The sequence below is a fragment of the Gobio gobio genome, assembly GCF_949357685.1.
Source record: "Gobio gobio genome assembly, chromosome: 14".
NCBI lineage: Eukaryota > Metazoa > Chordata > Actinopteri > Cypriniformes > Gobionidae > Gobio > Gobio gobio.
This window is the reverse complement of record NC_137107.1, coordinates 12,668,667-12,686,624: the sequence shown is the minus strand read 5'-3', so window position 1 is coordinate 12,686,624 and position 17,958 is coordinate 12,668,667. Positions and strand designations below refer to the sequence as shown.

At 41.6% G+C, this 17,958-nt stretch overlaps 1 protein-coding gene across 1 annotated transcript in view; it reads left to right on the top strand.

Annotated features, from left to right (window-relative positions):
• The first annotated feature begins 430 nt into the window (after positions 1–430).
• Positions 431–17,958, top strand: part of gabrb4 (gamma-aminobutyric acid type A receptor subunit beta4) — a 51,423-nt gene continuing 33,895 nt past the window's right edge. Inside the window, exon 1 of the mRNA XM_079834051.1 lies at positions 431–645. Coding sequence (XP_079690177.1) covers positions 440–645 — 206 coding nt within the window. The 5' untranslated portion in view covers positions 431–439. The remainder of the gene's footprint in view (positions 646–17,958) is intronic.

Below are 17,958 nucleotides of genomic sequence, written 5' to 3'. Positions count from 1 at the left end.
TACTAAACTAAATTAAATACATAAGCTAAATTACTGATCTGCCCACATTGTCACTGTATGATAATTGAAATGAGCTAGATGACATCACCGTTTTCTCCAGAGTGGCTGTACAGCCGAATCAAATTATGTTGCATTATTTTCCTGTTTAACACTGTGAAGTTGCTTTGAAACAATCTGCATTGTAAAATGCGCTATATAAATAAAGTTGACTTGACTTGACTTGAATCAGAGTAAATTGGACTAAAACAATAATGTGATGAAATGTTGACTAAATTGAAGGATAAATAATGATGATGATGATAATGATAATAATAATAATAATAATAATAATAATAATAATAATAATAATAATAATAATAATAATAATAATAATAAATACTTTGATTACACCTTAATTCGCAATCTTTTTCTGTGCTCTTTACAGGACTACACCATCACCATGTATTTCCAACAGAGCTGGAGGGACAAACGGTTGGCCTACGCTGAGATGGCTTTAAATCTCACTTTGGACAACCGTGTGGCTGATCAGTTATGGCTCCCAGATACCTACTTCCTGAATGACAAGAAGTCTTTCCTGCACGGTGTGACAGTGAAAAACCGAATGATTCGGCTCCACCCAGATGGCACTGTTCTTTATGGGTTGAGGTAAATGCCACTGCCACTGTACCTGCTACCTATGTTTGTTGTGCTGTTTAATGTCAGATTTCTCAATAACACTGCAAAACACAGTCTTTAAGTCCATAGGAAATCAGAAATTACCCTTAGCGCACATTTCTAGTCTCGTGATGAACCATTAATTCATGACAATTACGTCACAATACTGAAGTAAAGTCACAATTCTCAGTTCACACACACTTTAAGATGATTGTAATCGACTGAAAGTAATAAATAGGTTTCATTCACTCAGTCCAAGCTCAATAATTGCCTTATTCACAGTCATTAGCCTTAACTCTGCAGCCATTTTGTGTAACAACATTTTTTGAATTTATTGTTGCTATCAGTATCAAAGTTCTTAGTTTAACTAATTATAGGTAAAACTTCATGTCACACTTGCTATCACAGTTAGGAGGCAAGGTTGGCTATGGGAAAGCTTCTATTCGGGGTGTGTGAAAGATATCTGTTAATGGTTCACAGCACTGACAGACCGTGTTGACAAGGAAGGTGCTAATGAAATTGGGTGGAAAGTGTGATCACATGAACAAGCTTTGCCTTTTTTTGAGTTATAGCACCGCTTCAAACTTCTTAATTGATGGTTCTACTCCTTTTGGCCAAAGTATGGTGGTTGCTTACTCTCAGAAAACATAAAACTGCATAAAGTAAATTAGTCACGACTGTTTCCTGAAACCTTAACATAGTCGCTCGTCTGTCATTTGAACCTTGTTAGTTCAACAATATAGGAATGATGTTAATGACGTCACACACACAGACCCTGTGCCAGACACAAATTCACGGACGGGCATTATTTTTTTTCAGGGGGGCACAAATGAGAACAACCTCATTGCTCATTAAAAAAAATGAGGAAGAACTAATGTACCACTCCATTGACGCGATACAACAGAGGGCTTTGGACCTAGCCTACTGAAGCAGTCTAAACACATGCAGGACTCGACATTAACGCTTGTCCGGGACAAGTGGATTTTTTGAAGGGGCAAATGAAAGAGAATTTTACTTGCCCAACCGGACAAGTAGCCAGATTAAAATGGCAATAACAAAAATAACTAGGGAATCACCAAAACCCAATAATAATTCTGCATTCATTCAGTGTAAGTGGCGATTGATAGTGCATAATAATATATAATGTATAATGTACTGAGGCTAACAGGGTTGTGCTGTTGAGGCTCGCGCTGCCTCTCGAGGAGGCATAGAAACAAAATGAGCACGGCTCAAAGAAACTCAGTTAATATACTGTGGTAAAAATTGTTAAAGAGTTTTTTATATTTATAACATTCGATACAATAAAGCAACATCACACGACCAAGAGTGCTGAATACCATCACGATTGAAAATATGACACTGATTTATGACAGTTCAATAAACAAGTAATTAATATTGAGTCACTTACATTTTAGATGCAATATTGACTGTTTTTGTTCTATTTTAGCAGCAAAAATAGTTCCAAACAAAGATCACAGCAGAACCATAGCGCGTCTCAAAGCAACACTCAAACATTTGCATGCTCACTATCGAAAAACCAATCAAATCCATTTAAAAAAAATGTTTTTTTAAATCAGACCAAACACCTTTTTATTTTTATTCAGGAGTTATGTATATACAAAACGATAACTTTAAATAGTAGCCTATTGATAAAAAAATCTATATTGTGCAAACAAGCAAGGACTGGTGGTTGGTGGGACGTGACCTTTTTTAACAGTCTATGGACGTGACATGGAGTTGGTGAAGGGAGATAGGCTCATCCAGGGCGGGACCTAGTGACTCACAGGGCGGGCCAGGCCCCCCAATGCCTGCCCATGGCATTGGGACTGCACACGTAGGTTGCTAATTAATCAAAATTTGCCATTAATGTCAGATTTTATAAAATGACAGCGCTGCTGACGGTTTCCGTAATACGAACGAAGCTTGTTGATGTGCTCTTGCTCTGATTGATGTGCGCACGCGCTCATCTGGGAGAAGTGCCATCCATACAAGCAATTCCACCCTTTATGAAGTCATTCAGGGCCATACTCAAAAAAAAAAAAAACTTTTCGAAATGTATTCGAATCCTGAAGGAGTGTATTGGGCACAGAAATACTCTGTCATCCGTCCAACTCGTTTTTTGAAAGTGCCATGTTTAGCATGAGAATCCAACTCTTTAACAGTGTAAATAAGTCAGAATGCATGAAATAGCATTATAACCCCCCCCCCCCCCTTAAATATACATAATGATTTGAAATCTGATAGCTACATAGCTCATAAAAAATATTGTGCCTTTAAGTGTGCCTTCTTCTTAATAACTTGTATGTCACTAACTACTTTAAAAAAGTTTAACTACTGTAAATTATGAGCTGCAGCCACCACAGCTGTAAAATAGTTTTCTCAACACTAAATATTTATATAAAAAATATATATATTTTATGTATTATTATTATTTGATATAGTTGTTATTATTTAATGATTGCTGCCCAGTGTTTAGAAAGGCTTGTCTACAACGGTGCGACCATTGCTGCACTAGCATGAGGTTCTCTATGCTGGACACATCAGAGCAAACATTCCAAATCCCTTTTTCCTGTTGTCGGATGTGTAGCACAAGCACACATAAAACTGTTACCTACTCTTCCACCATGCTGCATCCAATGTAGATAGCATTTTAATTTGTTCTGTTTGCTTTTGATGCACCATATTCTGCTGCTTACGTCCAGTGTAGATGTTTTCTCTGAACTTTTCAGCTAGATGGAACACAATGGAACAAACTGAGACAAGTTGTGTAGTTTTGAGTATTGTGATGTAATTGTACATCTACAAACTGTTGTCTCACATGTTGTCCTCTTTTGGACAAATAAAGGCACGAGTATAAAAACAAACCACTCTCCCTCCTCACTCTGCCATGCATTAACCCAGAGCTGCTCCGGCAAGGCAGAGAGTACGCTCTGAAGCTCCACTCAATCAAACTTTCAATAATGAAAGATGACAAACTGTTTCCTCTTCCAAGAGGCTCTGGCACAGGTGGAATCGAGGAATAAGCAGTAGGCCACAGGTCGGTAGCTCTTTTTCCCAAGAGGGTCTCTTAAACCTGCACCGCTGTGAAGAATTTAAATAAGGTGAACTACAGCTTGGATGTTTGCAGTATCGATACGTCCACTCTTTATAATGTCTTAAGATGGACCTTTGCTGGCTTTAAATTATTCATGAGTCAGGGCTGTTGTTAATGTTTAATTATCATATCATACCCTGTCGTGTCTAAAAAGGGATTCCGAATTAATGTGCCTTAGTCAGCTTTAGTACAGCTACAGTACGTATGCAAAACATCCTCCATATGACCCACAAATGCATAGATTTATAAATATGCAGAGGTTTGTGCTTTATGGGGATTTGGAGGAGAATGCTAATGCTCATATTGAAGGGTTTTAAGCATTGTGTTGAAATCAAAGAAATGTTATAGAATGTTAACACTGAGCGTCTACGCTATAACTGACTGTTTACTCTACATTTCAAAGAAGGCATGGTGGAATAATGAGGAAGAAAAGAGTGACATGAAATATAGCTCACAAACAAGCAGCTCTTATTGCATATGATCTACTAAAAGTAGTGCAAGTATGATATAGAAATAGGCTACCGTTTTTTCTTTATTGCTAACACACTATTCATGAAACAGCTCACCATTTTCTAACTATAAACACAATCTCGTAATTACGCATCAACTTGTACAAACCTCAAACTGTAACGTCAAAATCTATTTTTTTTTTGTCAAAAATATATTCTCTTTTGTCCGAAACAAACTTTGGCCTTAGATGACATGCAAAAACAAATACACAGACTACATTCCTGCCCAGCGAACACTAGTGAGATCAATTCATAACAATGTGACAACAACCTCTTACAATACATTATACAACATAAATGATAGAGTGCAGATACCGTAAAATACAACAGTAAGTTTGTAAGCAGGACAAATTTTATTTTCATTACACTACTATAAAGTGATCTTACAGTAGATGAAATGTGAAAAGAAAGTTAAAATACCAAAGATTTGAATATGAACTCGGTATGCAACACAATACAGTATACTGTCAATTACAGTACAGTAAAAATAAATAAATAAATCCTTTGCACATTCGGCCAAACTTCATTACTGTATACAGTATTAGACTATAGCAGTGTCTTGGTCTTCTGACAAAAGACTTTCTCTATCTCCCTTATGCAGTCGTCTCTTAATTCTGCAAATATACAGAACATGTAAGAAATTGGCTACAAATAAATTTGACAATAACGAGTTTGAGGTTATACAACATGTGCTACAGTATACTGTACATAGTGAAACTTCCCTCTTTTAAAGTGTAAGCACTGTATGTGTATGTGTGTGTGTTTTTTAGCTCTCTCTACAGTGTTAGGAAACATTTTCTACATAATGTTTACTCATGGATAAATGTGTAATTATATTATATGTTTGTATTTTATGAATGAGGTTAAACCTGTGTAAAACGAGGGCATTTTTTAAAAATGTGTTCAACATTTTGAGAAATGTGTCTTTGTTTTGCAAACAAAAGGAATGGTTTGGGAAACTGTGCCAATTGAATCAGTAATAGTGTGTTAGCAATCGAGAAAAACTGTAAATAAAGCACATTTATGGATGTTGTATGCTCCTTAGCCACATATAGAAGTTGCAATTCGAAACGTTCTGGAGCTAAAAACAAATCCAACCCTGCATGTTAATTATAGGATGCTCACAGTGAAATGTAGAAGGCAGTGTAATAGCTATGTTACTATGTTAACACCCATGCTTCATTACCTAATTTAACTCCACTGACGTGTATGGTGTGTTCACTGCTATCGTCTTGCGAGGTTATACACTCAACCAGACATTTTATGGTACACCTTGCTAATACAGGGTTGCACCCCCTTTTCCCTTCAGAACTGCCTTAATTCTTTGTGGCATAGATTCAACAAGGTGCTGGAAACAATCTTTAGATATTTTGGTCCATGATCGCAGCTCATCGTTCCAGCTTATCCCAAAGGTGCTCTATTGGATTGAGATCTGGTGAATGTGGAGGCCATTTGAGTACAGTGAACTCATTGTCATGTTCAAGAAACCAGTTTGAGATGATTTGAGCTTTGTGACATGGCACATTATCCTGTTGGAAGGAGCCATCAGAGGATGGGAACATTGTGGTCATGGGATGGACATGGTCAGCAACAATACTCAGGTCGGCTGTGGTGTTTAAATGATGCTCAAGTGGTACTGAGGGACCCAAAGTGTGCCAAGAAAATATCCCACTATTACATCACCACCAGCCTGAACCGTTGATACAAGGCAGTCTTTCTTTCAGCTTGAACCAGTCTGGCCATTCTCCTCTAGTAACAACAAGACATTTTTGCCCACAGAACTGCTGCTCACTGGATATTTTCTCTTTTTTTCAGACCATTCTCTGTAAACCCTAGAGATGGCTGTGCGAAAAAATCCCAGTAGATCAGCAGTTTCTGAAATACTCAGACTGGCCCGTCTGGCACCAACAACCATGACACGTTCAAAGTCACTTAAATCACCTTTCTTTCCCATTCTGATGCTTCAGCAGATCGTTTTGGCCATGTCTACCTAAATGCATTGAGTTGCTGCCATGTGATTGGCTGATTAGATATTTGCATTAACGAGCCATTGAGCAGATGTACTTAATAAAGTGGCTGGTGTGTGTATAACACTACAAGAGATGGGAGGGTTACTTTATAAACGTATTCCAGTATAAATGACTAATTACATGCTTTATGGTTACCTAATACAAGTATTAAATTATTAAAGCAATGCAATCTGACTACTTCTCAATTACCTCAAGGACATATATGCAAATAAAGAGAGAAAAAGAGAAAAACAAGAGAAAATTGATATTAAGTAGATTGCTTTTTACCTAAATGTCTGTTCTACGAAAAACAAAACAATGTTAAAGGGATAGTTCACCCAAAAATGAAAATTAGCCCATGATTTACTCACCTGATTTAAGCCATCCTAGGTGTATATGACATTCTTTCAGACGAATATTATCGGAGTTATATAAAAAAATGTCAATGGCAGTGAATGGCTGATTTGTTTTGAAGTTCATAAAAGTGCATCTATCTATCATAAAAGTGTTCCACACGGCTCTGGGGGGTTAATAAAGACCTTCTGAAGCAAATCGATGGGTTTGTGTAGGAAAAATATCCATATTTAAAACTTTAAAAACTAAAACAACTAGCTTCCGGCAGACAGCCTACGCAAGTAGACTTGCAGCAAAAGAATAAAGCTTGGAAGAGCCAGGACATTTTGTAATAGCCTATAACTCCGATAGTATTCGTCTGAAAGAGTCATATACACCTAGGATGGCTTAAATAAGGTGACTAAATCATGGTCTAATTTTCATTTTTGGGTGAACTAATCCTTTAATTCGATAGTCCACTTTAAACATTCTGCTAACTTGGCAACTACATGTCAACTAACTCTCATTAATTTGCAACTATATCTCAACTAACTCTCTAGAGTATTACTACACTGTTAAATTAGGGTTAGTAGAACAAGTTCACATACTTGCAAAGTTACTTATAGGCAGAAGAATGTCTGTTTCGGGACAATAAAGTGTTACCAGATATCAAGCAGTCTACTCTAATGACGGGTAGTTGTAAAGGTTCTTAAAGTGATTAGAATGTCTAAAGTGGACTATCATGTTACCCAAACATTGCAACTAGTAATATGAAACTGTTCCCTTTCAAATGGAACTCAATGCTGCATCATGTAGTTGACACTATGGGAACGCTTCCACCAAATATGTCTACGCATGCACATCAGATTGGCTAAACGTACGGATGCAATGACAGAGCGTAGCGTATCACAGAGTTCATAAATAGACAGCCTGATCTCATTGCGAAAATGTACCTCTGGCAACGTTTTTGCAAACCCCAAAATACGTACCAATATGTACATATCACTGCAGTTTCAAAGTGATATGTCCACTGGGTGCCGCCAAAAGCTTCGTTTTTTTCCCGGAACAGATGAGCGTCAATCTGACGTTTTGTGACATTGTTTTTTTAACGTACACCTACACTAAACCCTAAACCTAACCGATAGTGTTAACAAAAGCAAATGTGACAAAAATACAATAGTAACCATGTCTTGTTAGCTTCTGTGAACTCATCTTTGAGCTCTTTTATCATGACTTGTCTTTCACGGGATTCGTACCTGAGCTTTCATTATTACAAGTACAAATCTGTACCAGCTGAGCTACTGAGCAAACTTATTATATAAAAAAAGCCGAGCATATGGAGCAGATTAAGTGACGCAAACTCCAAAATTTATTCATTTACATGGAAAAAAAAAAACGATAAAAAGTGCTTGCTGTTTTACTGCCTCTAGTGTTCATTTCACTTTGAAACTGCAGAGATATGTACATATTGGTACGTATTTTGGCGGTTTGCAAAAACGTTGCCAGAGGTACATTTTCACAATGAGACCAGGTTGCAAATAGATGTTAGAAACACACGTCGACAGCTTCTTTGTCTTCAGAAGCCGTACGTTTGTTGAGTGCGAGTCTATGTTGTATGTCTCATTTAGGAGTTAATAATTGTAAAACAATGTCAGGATTGAGATATAAAAAGTGTGTGACGCGATGCCCCCGCTATATTACAGCAGAAGACTTGCACCCAATGTGTGTTATGTGAATGTTAGTTCTCGAGGGGGCTGACTGGCAGCATTGCGAGAGAATCACAGTTCGCAAGCACCGATACTGCTTGACCCGTTTCTTGGGGGATGAATGCCAAGCATCTGCACCCCATGGCTCGGGTCCCGCTGCTGCCGATCTTGAAGCTTGATATATTAGATTTGAAATCGCACTGTACGCATTTCATTCATAAAGTTTACTCTCGTTCACTTTACACACTCATTTTGCCGGAGTGTTTGCTGTATGAAATTCATTTTAAATCCTTTTCCCCTCAGTTCTGCATCCTGTTTTACAGGTTTTCAGTTCAATTTCTCAGTTCACAACAGAATACAGTCATGTTTTTGCATCCTGATTACATAATAGCCCAGGTTCAAAATTTACTTTTTGTCAAGTGAATTGAGAAAACCGGCCATTAATATTTCTTACCAGCCAGCAACTGTACAGTGTATTATATTTTTTTATTCCTACAATGCAATATTTTTGTCCTTATCACAATATGATTTTTCTTGCATATTAGTGACAGACAGAGCAGGTCATTTGTCACTTGCAACATTATAGACGAGATAAGTCAGTCTCCATCTTTCAGCAAAATGGCAGCTGTCACGAAAATGCATAGACATCATGATTTTTCTCCTATTATATTCATTTTGGTGGCTTAAAACAAGGCATATTTCACATATGCCTTGTCACACAGAGTTCTAGAGAAAGACTTACACCGTGTCCTAACCAGATGCAATGTGATAGGATTCTAGCGAATTTGCTTTATCTGTCCACACCAGACAAAATCAATCACAAATCACAAATCAGAAGAGCATGTGGGTGGGCTCTTTATGCAAGTGCACTGCTGTCTTGTACGCATAATTGCACTACATAGATTATTAAAAAAATAAGCTAACACTTTATATTGATGTTCCAGTCAACTAATTCTACTTACCCGAACCCTAACATCTAACCCACCTTACAGTCCACTGAGAGAGGAGTAAGCTGACATGTACAGTCAACCGAAAATGTATTCAAACACCTTCAACATTTTCTCACAATACCACAGTTTATTCACTATAGTTTCGAAAATGGTAATACAATATGACAAGAACTCAGAGTTAAACTGTGTCAGAACAAATTAATCTTGATAATTTCCGATAACATTAGCCGTTTTTCCACTGTCGGGCCGAACGGTTCTTAGAATGGTAAGGAATGGTTCCAGTTGTTTCCACTTGAGCCTGGTACGCCATGGCACGATTACAAACCGTTCTCGGCCCGGAATTCTCAGCACGGTTAGCTAACTGTCATCTGGGTACTTTTCACTAATAAGAGTCCACATCACAGAAATGTGACACATCTGGTTAGGACGAAGTGTTAATCTGAATTGCATGCAGCTTTGATGAATCCCACATTGTCACTTTACTAAACTACAGTCTTGAATGATCTTTTTTGTCCATCACAATACTTCATACATCCGTTCTTCACTAAGGCGCTCACCCCAGTCAGCATCAGATTTGACCAACTAGAAGGTCTCTGGAGATGCTGAGTCAGCACTGAGCATTGAGTCAGTATGTGGCTCCAATAGTTCCCAAACTCAGGATGAAGTGAGACTAGAGAAATGTGGACAGGGATAAGAAAAAGAAGCCAGAGGACAATTAGGCTGTCCTTTATAATTACATTTTACTTTATTTAACCCTCTGGTGCTCTTCGGTCATTTCTGACTGGAAAATTTTCTGTTTTTAAATTTTAAAAATCACTGCTTCATTGGAATGATATGAAACTTGGTGACTTTTCTAGCATTAGGTATGTAAACACACAAAAAAAATGTGGGTCATGATTCAAGCATTTTAATTGGTCGTAAAAAAAAAGAAGTAGCGTTCATTGTCTTCGGTCATAAATGACCGACCATAGGAAATGAATGGGAAATCGGCAAAAACACAAAAATTATCAGAATATTTGGGTGTACAATCTACAAATCGGCCACAATGTTGAAAAAAAGTACACAGCAGTAAAGGGGTGACACTCTAAAACATCTCTCTCACACAAACACACACACCTCTGAAAAACTGAACCTATGCAGCACATTTAGAATTTTAAAAAATCACAGCTTCATCAGAATGATATGAAACTTGCGGACTTTTCTAGCATTAGGTATGTAAACACACCAAAAACACTCCCATTGTTGTGCTCTTCGGTCAAAAATGACCAACATATAGGAAATTAATGGGAAATCTGCAAAAACACAAATTCACAGAAAAAATCTATTTTTCCCTTTCAAGGGAACTCGAGCTGCGTCACCGCTATGGGAACGCCTCTGCATGATTGCGTTGTGAAGCATGTATGTAATCAGTCCAATAGAGAGACGGAACGTCATGGGCGGGTGACGTCATAGACCCGGAACTATAAAGCATACCTGCAAACACACGCCTTCAGCTTCTGTTGTCTTCAACAAGCTCGCTATGTAACATTGTCCTTGTCAGCTCTATGTTTGTGTCTGGGTTCAGACTTTTTTGTTTTCATATAACAAGTTTGCAACACATACTGACACATAAAAGAGAGACACTATGGCGAGTACGAACAGCAGTACAGAAAGTGTGTTCCTCTCTGCTCTAGCTACATTATGAGTGGGGATACACACTTGATGTGCATTGTTTGTTTGGTAGCAGCACGCTCAATCGGCTCTCGAGGGGGCCACTTCATTCCCTTGCAAGTGAGGAGTTGGAGGTGGTGAATAAGCAGTTAAATATTATGGTATATATTCATTATATCTTATGTGTATATATTTATATTCAAGAGCGCACCTCAGTTAAAGGGGTGGTAAAACACATTCTTTTGAAGGCTTGATTGTGTTTGTGGGGTGCACTGTAACATGTGTTCATGCTTCGTTTTAAAAAAAATTGCCTTATTTTTCATATATTTGACCTTTATTCTACACTGCTCTGTCCCTCCTTGTAAAACGGTCTGATGCTTTCCGGGTTGTATGAAGTCAGTCCCTCAAAAATACGCAGTGGGCTCAGATTGGTTAGCTGGCCCAGTGTGTTGTGATTCCCTAACCGCAGTGCACTTCGGAAACGTCACGCCCCTTACCGCCCGAATCAGACCCAGAACATTTGAGTGAAGATGATCGAGCAGAACCTGTTCAGTCCTCGAGAGTAAAGACTGCGGATCTATAATGATCGCTACTGAATGGCACTTTAACTTTTGTATTTTTAGAACGATTATAGCCAAATATCTGTCGCAAGAACTAACCCAAAACGAACACTAAGCACTGGCTTTACTAGTAAGTTAGCCAAATCACACACAGAACCATGTTTAGCATGCCTGTAGATAAACAATACATAAAAGCTCTAATCAAAGAATCATTTACACTAATGCCAGGTTCGCTGTTGAGATTTTAACGTTAGTGTTTGTATCGTTAGGTGTTCGTCGGATAACGTTAAGTATGAATGAGCATTTAACAGACTGGTTTGCAGAACAGCGCTGTCATCTGTTTACTTCCTTGCTACAACCTATTACAGGAAAACACATTGATGAAAAATAAATCAGACTTACAGGTTGTGGCCCGTAAACAGCTTCTGTTTGTAAATCCAGCTTTCAGGACAAGCCGTTGTGCATATCCTGTATTGAACTCGCGAAGTTTGTGGAAGATTGTGTTGTCCTCCGTGAAATGTGCAGAGCGCGCGTCGTGCATCCACGCACCGGCAGTGTTTTTTTCACGCAGTTGACGTTGTGCAAATCTGGCATTGAAATCGCGAAGACGGTGGATGCAGGGAGCCCTGCGCGCGCCTGATTCCCCGCTGACTCAAACACACGTGCATATAACATGCTGTATGTTAAACGCTCTGCAACGCACCCCCTTCCCAAGAAAGGCTGAACAGAGCCAGTACCCCAGACCTGCAATCCGGATGAAAATAACAGCGTTTCTTCGGCATTGCGGCAAAAACACAGCCTACTAACGCTTCCCCGCGGCGATACAAAATTGCCTCGCCCCCCTTATTTCATATTCCCCGGAGGAGGGGTTTATGTAAATATTGGGCCTGGTGATGTCAGCAAAACCTGGGTGAATGTGTAGTAGTCCCTAGCGGCCGTTTGCTGAGTCCTTAGAAACTGATTTCTTTAAAAGCAAATATCTCCCTTTGCTTTAAACTTTGAACGTTGTAACTTTGCAGATGTTGTTTATGCTCAAGCAGCAACATTACACGTTAGCTAAAGTTAGAATAGTGAAATCGTGGTTTACCACCCCTTTAAAGCGGGCTTATGAGCGCTTTCTTTGTGCCTACTACTCAGCCTCCATAGCGGAGCTTGCCGTCTCTCTCTAATCTCCACACCGAAGTGTCGAGATCATGGGAGCGGTCCATGTCTAAGTAAATTTCCAGCCCCCACATCAGTGTATAGAATAAAATTAGGCTACGGGTCTGATGAGACATGGTTATGGTTCGGTGCCGAGGGTGGAGGAGACGCTTGCGAGCTATATACGGTTTGTAAGCAGTCCTGGTGGGCAAAGCATACTCGGCAGCGGGTCAGGCTGCCGCATGCCTGCTCACTATGGCTTCGTGCATGCTAAGCTGACCTGCTGAAAGACCTGGGTGCGTAACGCCAGGTCTCATCTGTTGTGGTGCGGGAGCAGCAGACACCGAGTACAAGCTCCTCACACTGGGCGCAGCGAAACAGAGCGTTGCCACCCGTACTCCCCCTTAGGCGCAGCTTCCCAAGATTAAGACGGTTCTGAGGGCCGTCATTATTTCAAGGAAGGCTGTGTCCAAGAAGCCCTGACACCAGTGGGCCCAGGGCGGTGAGGGCGGTCGGAGTTCACCTCAGCATATGGTGCCCGTCTGCTTTAGGTGCCCTCACAGGGTCAATCCACCAACCCCGCCCGAGTGTCGGGGCGTGGAGAGCCCTCGCGGGTCATCCGAGGATGGCTCGCGCCCTCCGAGGAGGGAGGTGGCGCTGTCGAGTCAGTTGTTCCCTGCCGGTCAGCTGTTTCAGGGCGCTGCACTCGCGGTGCAGAGTACATCAGTGGCCAGTCTCGAGAGGCTGGTGCGCTTACTAGATTTCTGTCAGAGTGGGAGAGTCTGCCAGATATATCTTAGTGGGTCCTACAGATTATAAATTTGTTGACTCTGGTTATGTCTCGTGCCAAAAAAGGATGGAGGGCTGCGCCCTAATCTAGATCTGTGTGTTCTATATATTAGGATGCTTACACTCATACATCGTGTCTCAATCAACTCCGAGGACTGGTTTGTCACGATAGATCTGCTTACGTCATGTTTCTATCCTTCACCAGCATAGGAAGTACCCGAGGTTCGCTTTCAGGGGAGAAGCGCACCAATTTCGGGTGCTTCCCTTCGGTCTTGCACTTGAAGTGCGTGGACTCATACATTGGACTCATACATGTATAAGTTAGTCTCCTTGTGTAGACTGTTGCCTCTGGCTTGGCGTGCTCAGTTGGGGACACTACATTTTTCAACTAAACATCGAAATAAATCTAATTAATAAACTAAATTAACCATTTAAACTAAATTACTGATCTAATTATTGATCTAAAGCCCACATTGTCACTGTATGATAATTGAAATGAACTGATGACATCAGCGTTTTTTTTTCCAGAATGGCTATACAGCTGAATAAAATTATGCTGCATTATTTTCCTGTTTAACACTGTAAAGCTGCTTTGAAACAATCTACATTGTTAAAAACGCTATATAAATAAAGTTGACTTGACTTGACTTGTATGCAGGGGATCCGCATTCTCAATTTTCGGCGACTGCCACTGTCAGGTTCGACATTGAGATGTCGTTCTCATGCATTTTGGAGGTTAGGGCTGAGGCTCTCATCCAAGAAGAGCGTTCTTTCTCCAGTCCAGAGAATAACGTATTTAAAGGGGTGAAGCTGGACCAGCCGCTCACTGTCAACAGTTCAGAGACTGTTAGGTCTGATGGCAGCAGCGTCCAGTGCTTTGGCCTGTTGTACATGAGACTGTTACAGTGGTGGCTCAAGACCAAGGGTTTTTTCCCGAGGGGAAACCTTTTTGCATGATCAAGGCTATGCGGCGGGGTCTCCGCACCTTGGTCATGTGGAAGGATCCTTGGTTTCTGGCCCAGGGGCCGTTACTGGGGACACCGTGTCAGCGAGCATCTCTGATCACGGATGCCTCCCTTACGGGTTGACGGGCGACCATGAGTGGTCGCTCAGCGCAGGGCTTATGTCAGGCAGGACTGGGGTTTCCCAGAGGGGAAGTCCTTTTCGTGTGATCAAGGCTATGCGGCGGGGTCTCCGCACCTTGATCATGTGGAAGGATCGTTGGTTCCTGGCCCAAGGCCCATTACTGGGAGCACCGTGTCAGCGAGTATCTCTGACCACGGATGCCTCCCTTACAGGTTGGGGGGCGACCATGAGTGGTTGCTCGGCCTAGGGCTTATGGCAGGAACACCATCATTCGTGGCACATAAATTGTCTAGAAATGCTGGCAGTGTTTCAGGCTCTGAAGCACTTCCTGCCATATCTCAGGGGCCATCATGTGCTCGTTCGGACAGACAGCACATCGGTGGTCTCTTACATCAACCATCAGGGGGGTCTGAGGTCTCGTCAGTTATACAAGTTGGCGCGCCTTATTCTCCTCTGGTCCCAGGGTAAAATGCTCTCAGTGAGGGCTATGTACATTCCTGGGCGGTTGAATGTGGAAGCAGACATCCTGTCGAGGCAGGGGCCGAGGCCCGGGGAGTGGAGACTACAAACCAAGTTGTTGAAGCTCCTTTGGGAGAGATTTGGCAGGGCTCAATTGGACCTGTTCGCCACTCTCATTGTTCGAATTCTCATTGTCGTCTGGGGTTCTCCCTAGCACCTCCAGCTCCTTTCGGACTGGATGCTATGGTACAGGAGTGGCCGAGGCTGCCCCTGTACGCATGTCCCCGATTTCTCTGCTTCCGGGAGTTCTAGAGAGAGTGCGCCGGGACAGGGCCCGTCTACTGCTAGTAGCCCCGTTCTGGCCGGGCCGAGTATGGTTCTCGGACATCATGTCTCTCCTCGACGGCTCTCCCCTGGAGATTCCGCTCAGAAGGGACCTTCTCTCTCAGGCGGGCGGTGTCTTCGTACACCCTTGCCCAGAGTTGTGGAAACTGTGGGCTTGGCCTCTGAGGGGGCCCAGCTCATAAGTTCTGGTCTCTCAACCGAGGTTGTTGAGACCATTCTGCACTCTAGAGCTCCCTCCACGAGGAAACCGTACGCACTGAAGTGGAGACTGTTCACCTTATGGTGTAGAGATTGCTTGTGGGATCCAGTTTACTGCCCTGCGAGCGCGGTGCTGGAGTTCCTGCAAGAGAGGTTCTCTGCTGGGTTAGCTCCCTCCACATTAAAGGTGTACGTGGCGGCCTTAGCACCTTACCACACTCCTTGAGTGGGTTTCTTTGGGGCGACAACCCTCTGGTTACTCGTTTCCTCCGTGGCACTTTGAGGTTGAGAGCTACAGTACGCACCAGGGTGCTGGCCTGGGACCTTTCTGTGGTCCTTCAAGGTCTTTCCGAGGCTCCCTTTGAGCCGCTTGAGGATGTTTCTGAGAAGTTGCTCTCTGTTGCACCCTCGTGCTTGGAATTTGCTCCCGGTTGGCTAAGGCCTTCCTATATTCTAGGCTGGTTCATGTTCCTAGGTTCCCACTAATCCTGTGAGACCCTTGTCACTGCAGGCCTCCTGTCCTCCGTTTCTGATGTCAGACCAGGAAAGACTATCTGCTTTGCCCTGTTCATGCACTAGGTGCTTAATTCCGCAGATCTGCCCTGTGGAAAATTTCAGAACAGCCTTTGTCTGTTACAGGCCTCCCTCGAGTGGGGGGTCCAGTCTCGAAGCAGAGGATGAGCAAGTGGGTTGTCGAGGCTATCTCACTTGCTTATGTGGCAGCCGGGCAGCCTTCTCTTTTGGCTGTCCGGGCCCACTCCACCAGGAGTAAGGCTGCCTCTTGGGCATTTTTGGTGGGGGTTCCCTGCAGGATGTTTGTGATGCGGCAGGATGTTCCTCTCTGCTCACTTTCGTCAGGTTCTTCGAGCTCGACATCTGTGCTTCTCCTGGGGCTCGGGTGCTCGCCCTGATAATGTCACATGCGAGCATCCGGCTCCTATGGGGGCGTGGGTATAGTCTCATTCCCATAGCGGTGACGCAGCTCGAGGTCCCTTGAAAGGGAACGTCTCGGTTACGACTGTAACCTTAGTTCCCTGAATAGAGAACGAGATGCTGCGTCACCCTGCCATACTCCCTGCATGCCCGCAAGCGCCTTGTTTCATCCTATTTCAGAAGCCGAAGGCATGTGTTTGCCGGTATGCTTTATAGTTCTGGGTCTATGACGTCACCCGCCCATGACGTTCCGTCTCTCTATTGGACTGATTACATACGTGCTTCACGACGCAATCACGCAGAGGCGTTCCCATAGCGGTGACGCAGCGTCTCGTTCCCTATTCAGGGGACTAAGGTTACAGTCGTAACCAAGACCCTCTAACACAAACAAAAAAATCTAAAACTTTATAATAAATAGTCTTTGAGATTTTTTACATATATATTCAAATCCATCAAAAAAATAAAAAAATAAAAAAATAAATCGTTAATCATTAAATGTGTTCAAAAGAGAACTAGGGAATTCTCAAGCCTCTCCATAGAGACCTCTAGTGATTATACCCATGGTTGCATGATTTCTTAAATAATTCCAAAAGAGGGCGCTAATCTGCCTTCAAAAAAATATATTTTGAAAAAATAAAAAATTACAAAAATAATGTTTTTTATAATTTTCAATGGCAAAAAATAGACCATAATTATTGTTTATATATTAATAAATACCATCAAATAATCTCAAAATACAAAATTAAAAGAAAAAATATTATTGAAGAAAAATAAATTGCATTGGTTTTATTGGGGTGGAGGAAGTTAAATATTTAGGTGTCCAGTCACTTATGACCGGGAAGACAACCAATGCAACCCCTAAACGAAGAGCACCAGAGGGATAAAAAAAATTGCTGACTATTTTTGTAAAGAAATGCAAATCGCAACAACTGTTTAGTGAGCGCAATTGTCAAGATCTAAACTAGACAAACCTGGTACAAACAAGGTTTTTTTTTTTTTTTTACCTTGACACTCGTGGTTGTTTCATGGGAAAGGGCTGAATAAAGATTCTTCTTTTGTGGGCGATGGAAGAAAGAATATCATATATTTTGGAACTGTGAGTAAATAATTTCCATTTTTGTGTGAAATATTACTTCATAGTAAATTCTGAGGGTGCTGGAAGATGCATTTCTGATCAGCGGCTGCTAACTAACTTACATTTTGTGGCAAGGTACCCAGAAACAACTGTGCAAAGTGTTGAGAAATGTTTTGAAACATTGTCAAAATGTTCAGCATAGCTGTTCAAATATAGCCAGTTCTTGCATTTTATTGATGGTGTGCTCTGAACTTTGTGTACTCAGTGATATTGGGCCCTATTTTAACGATCTGAAACGCAAGTGTCAAAGCGCGAAGCGCAAGTAACTTTGTGGGCGGGTCTCGGCGCTGTTGCTATTTTCCCGGCGGGATAAATGGCTCTTGCGCCCGGCGCAAATCTAAAATGGGTTGGTCTGAAGTAGCTTCATTATTCATAGGTGTGGTTTGGGCGTAACGTGAATAAACCAAT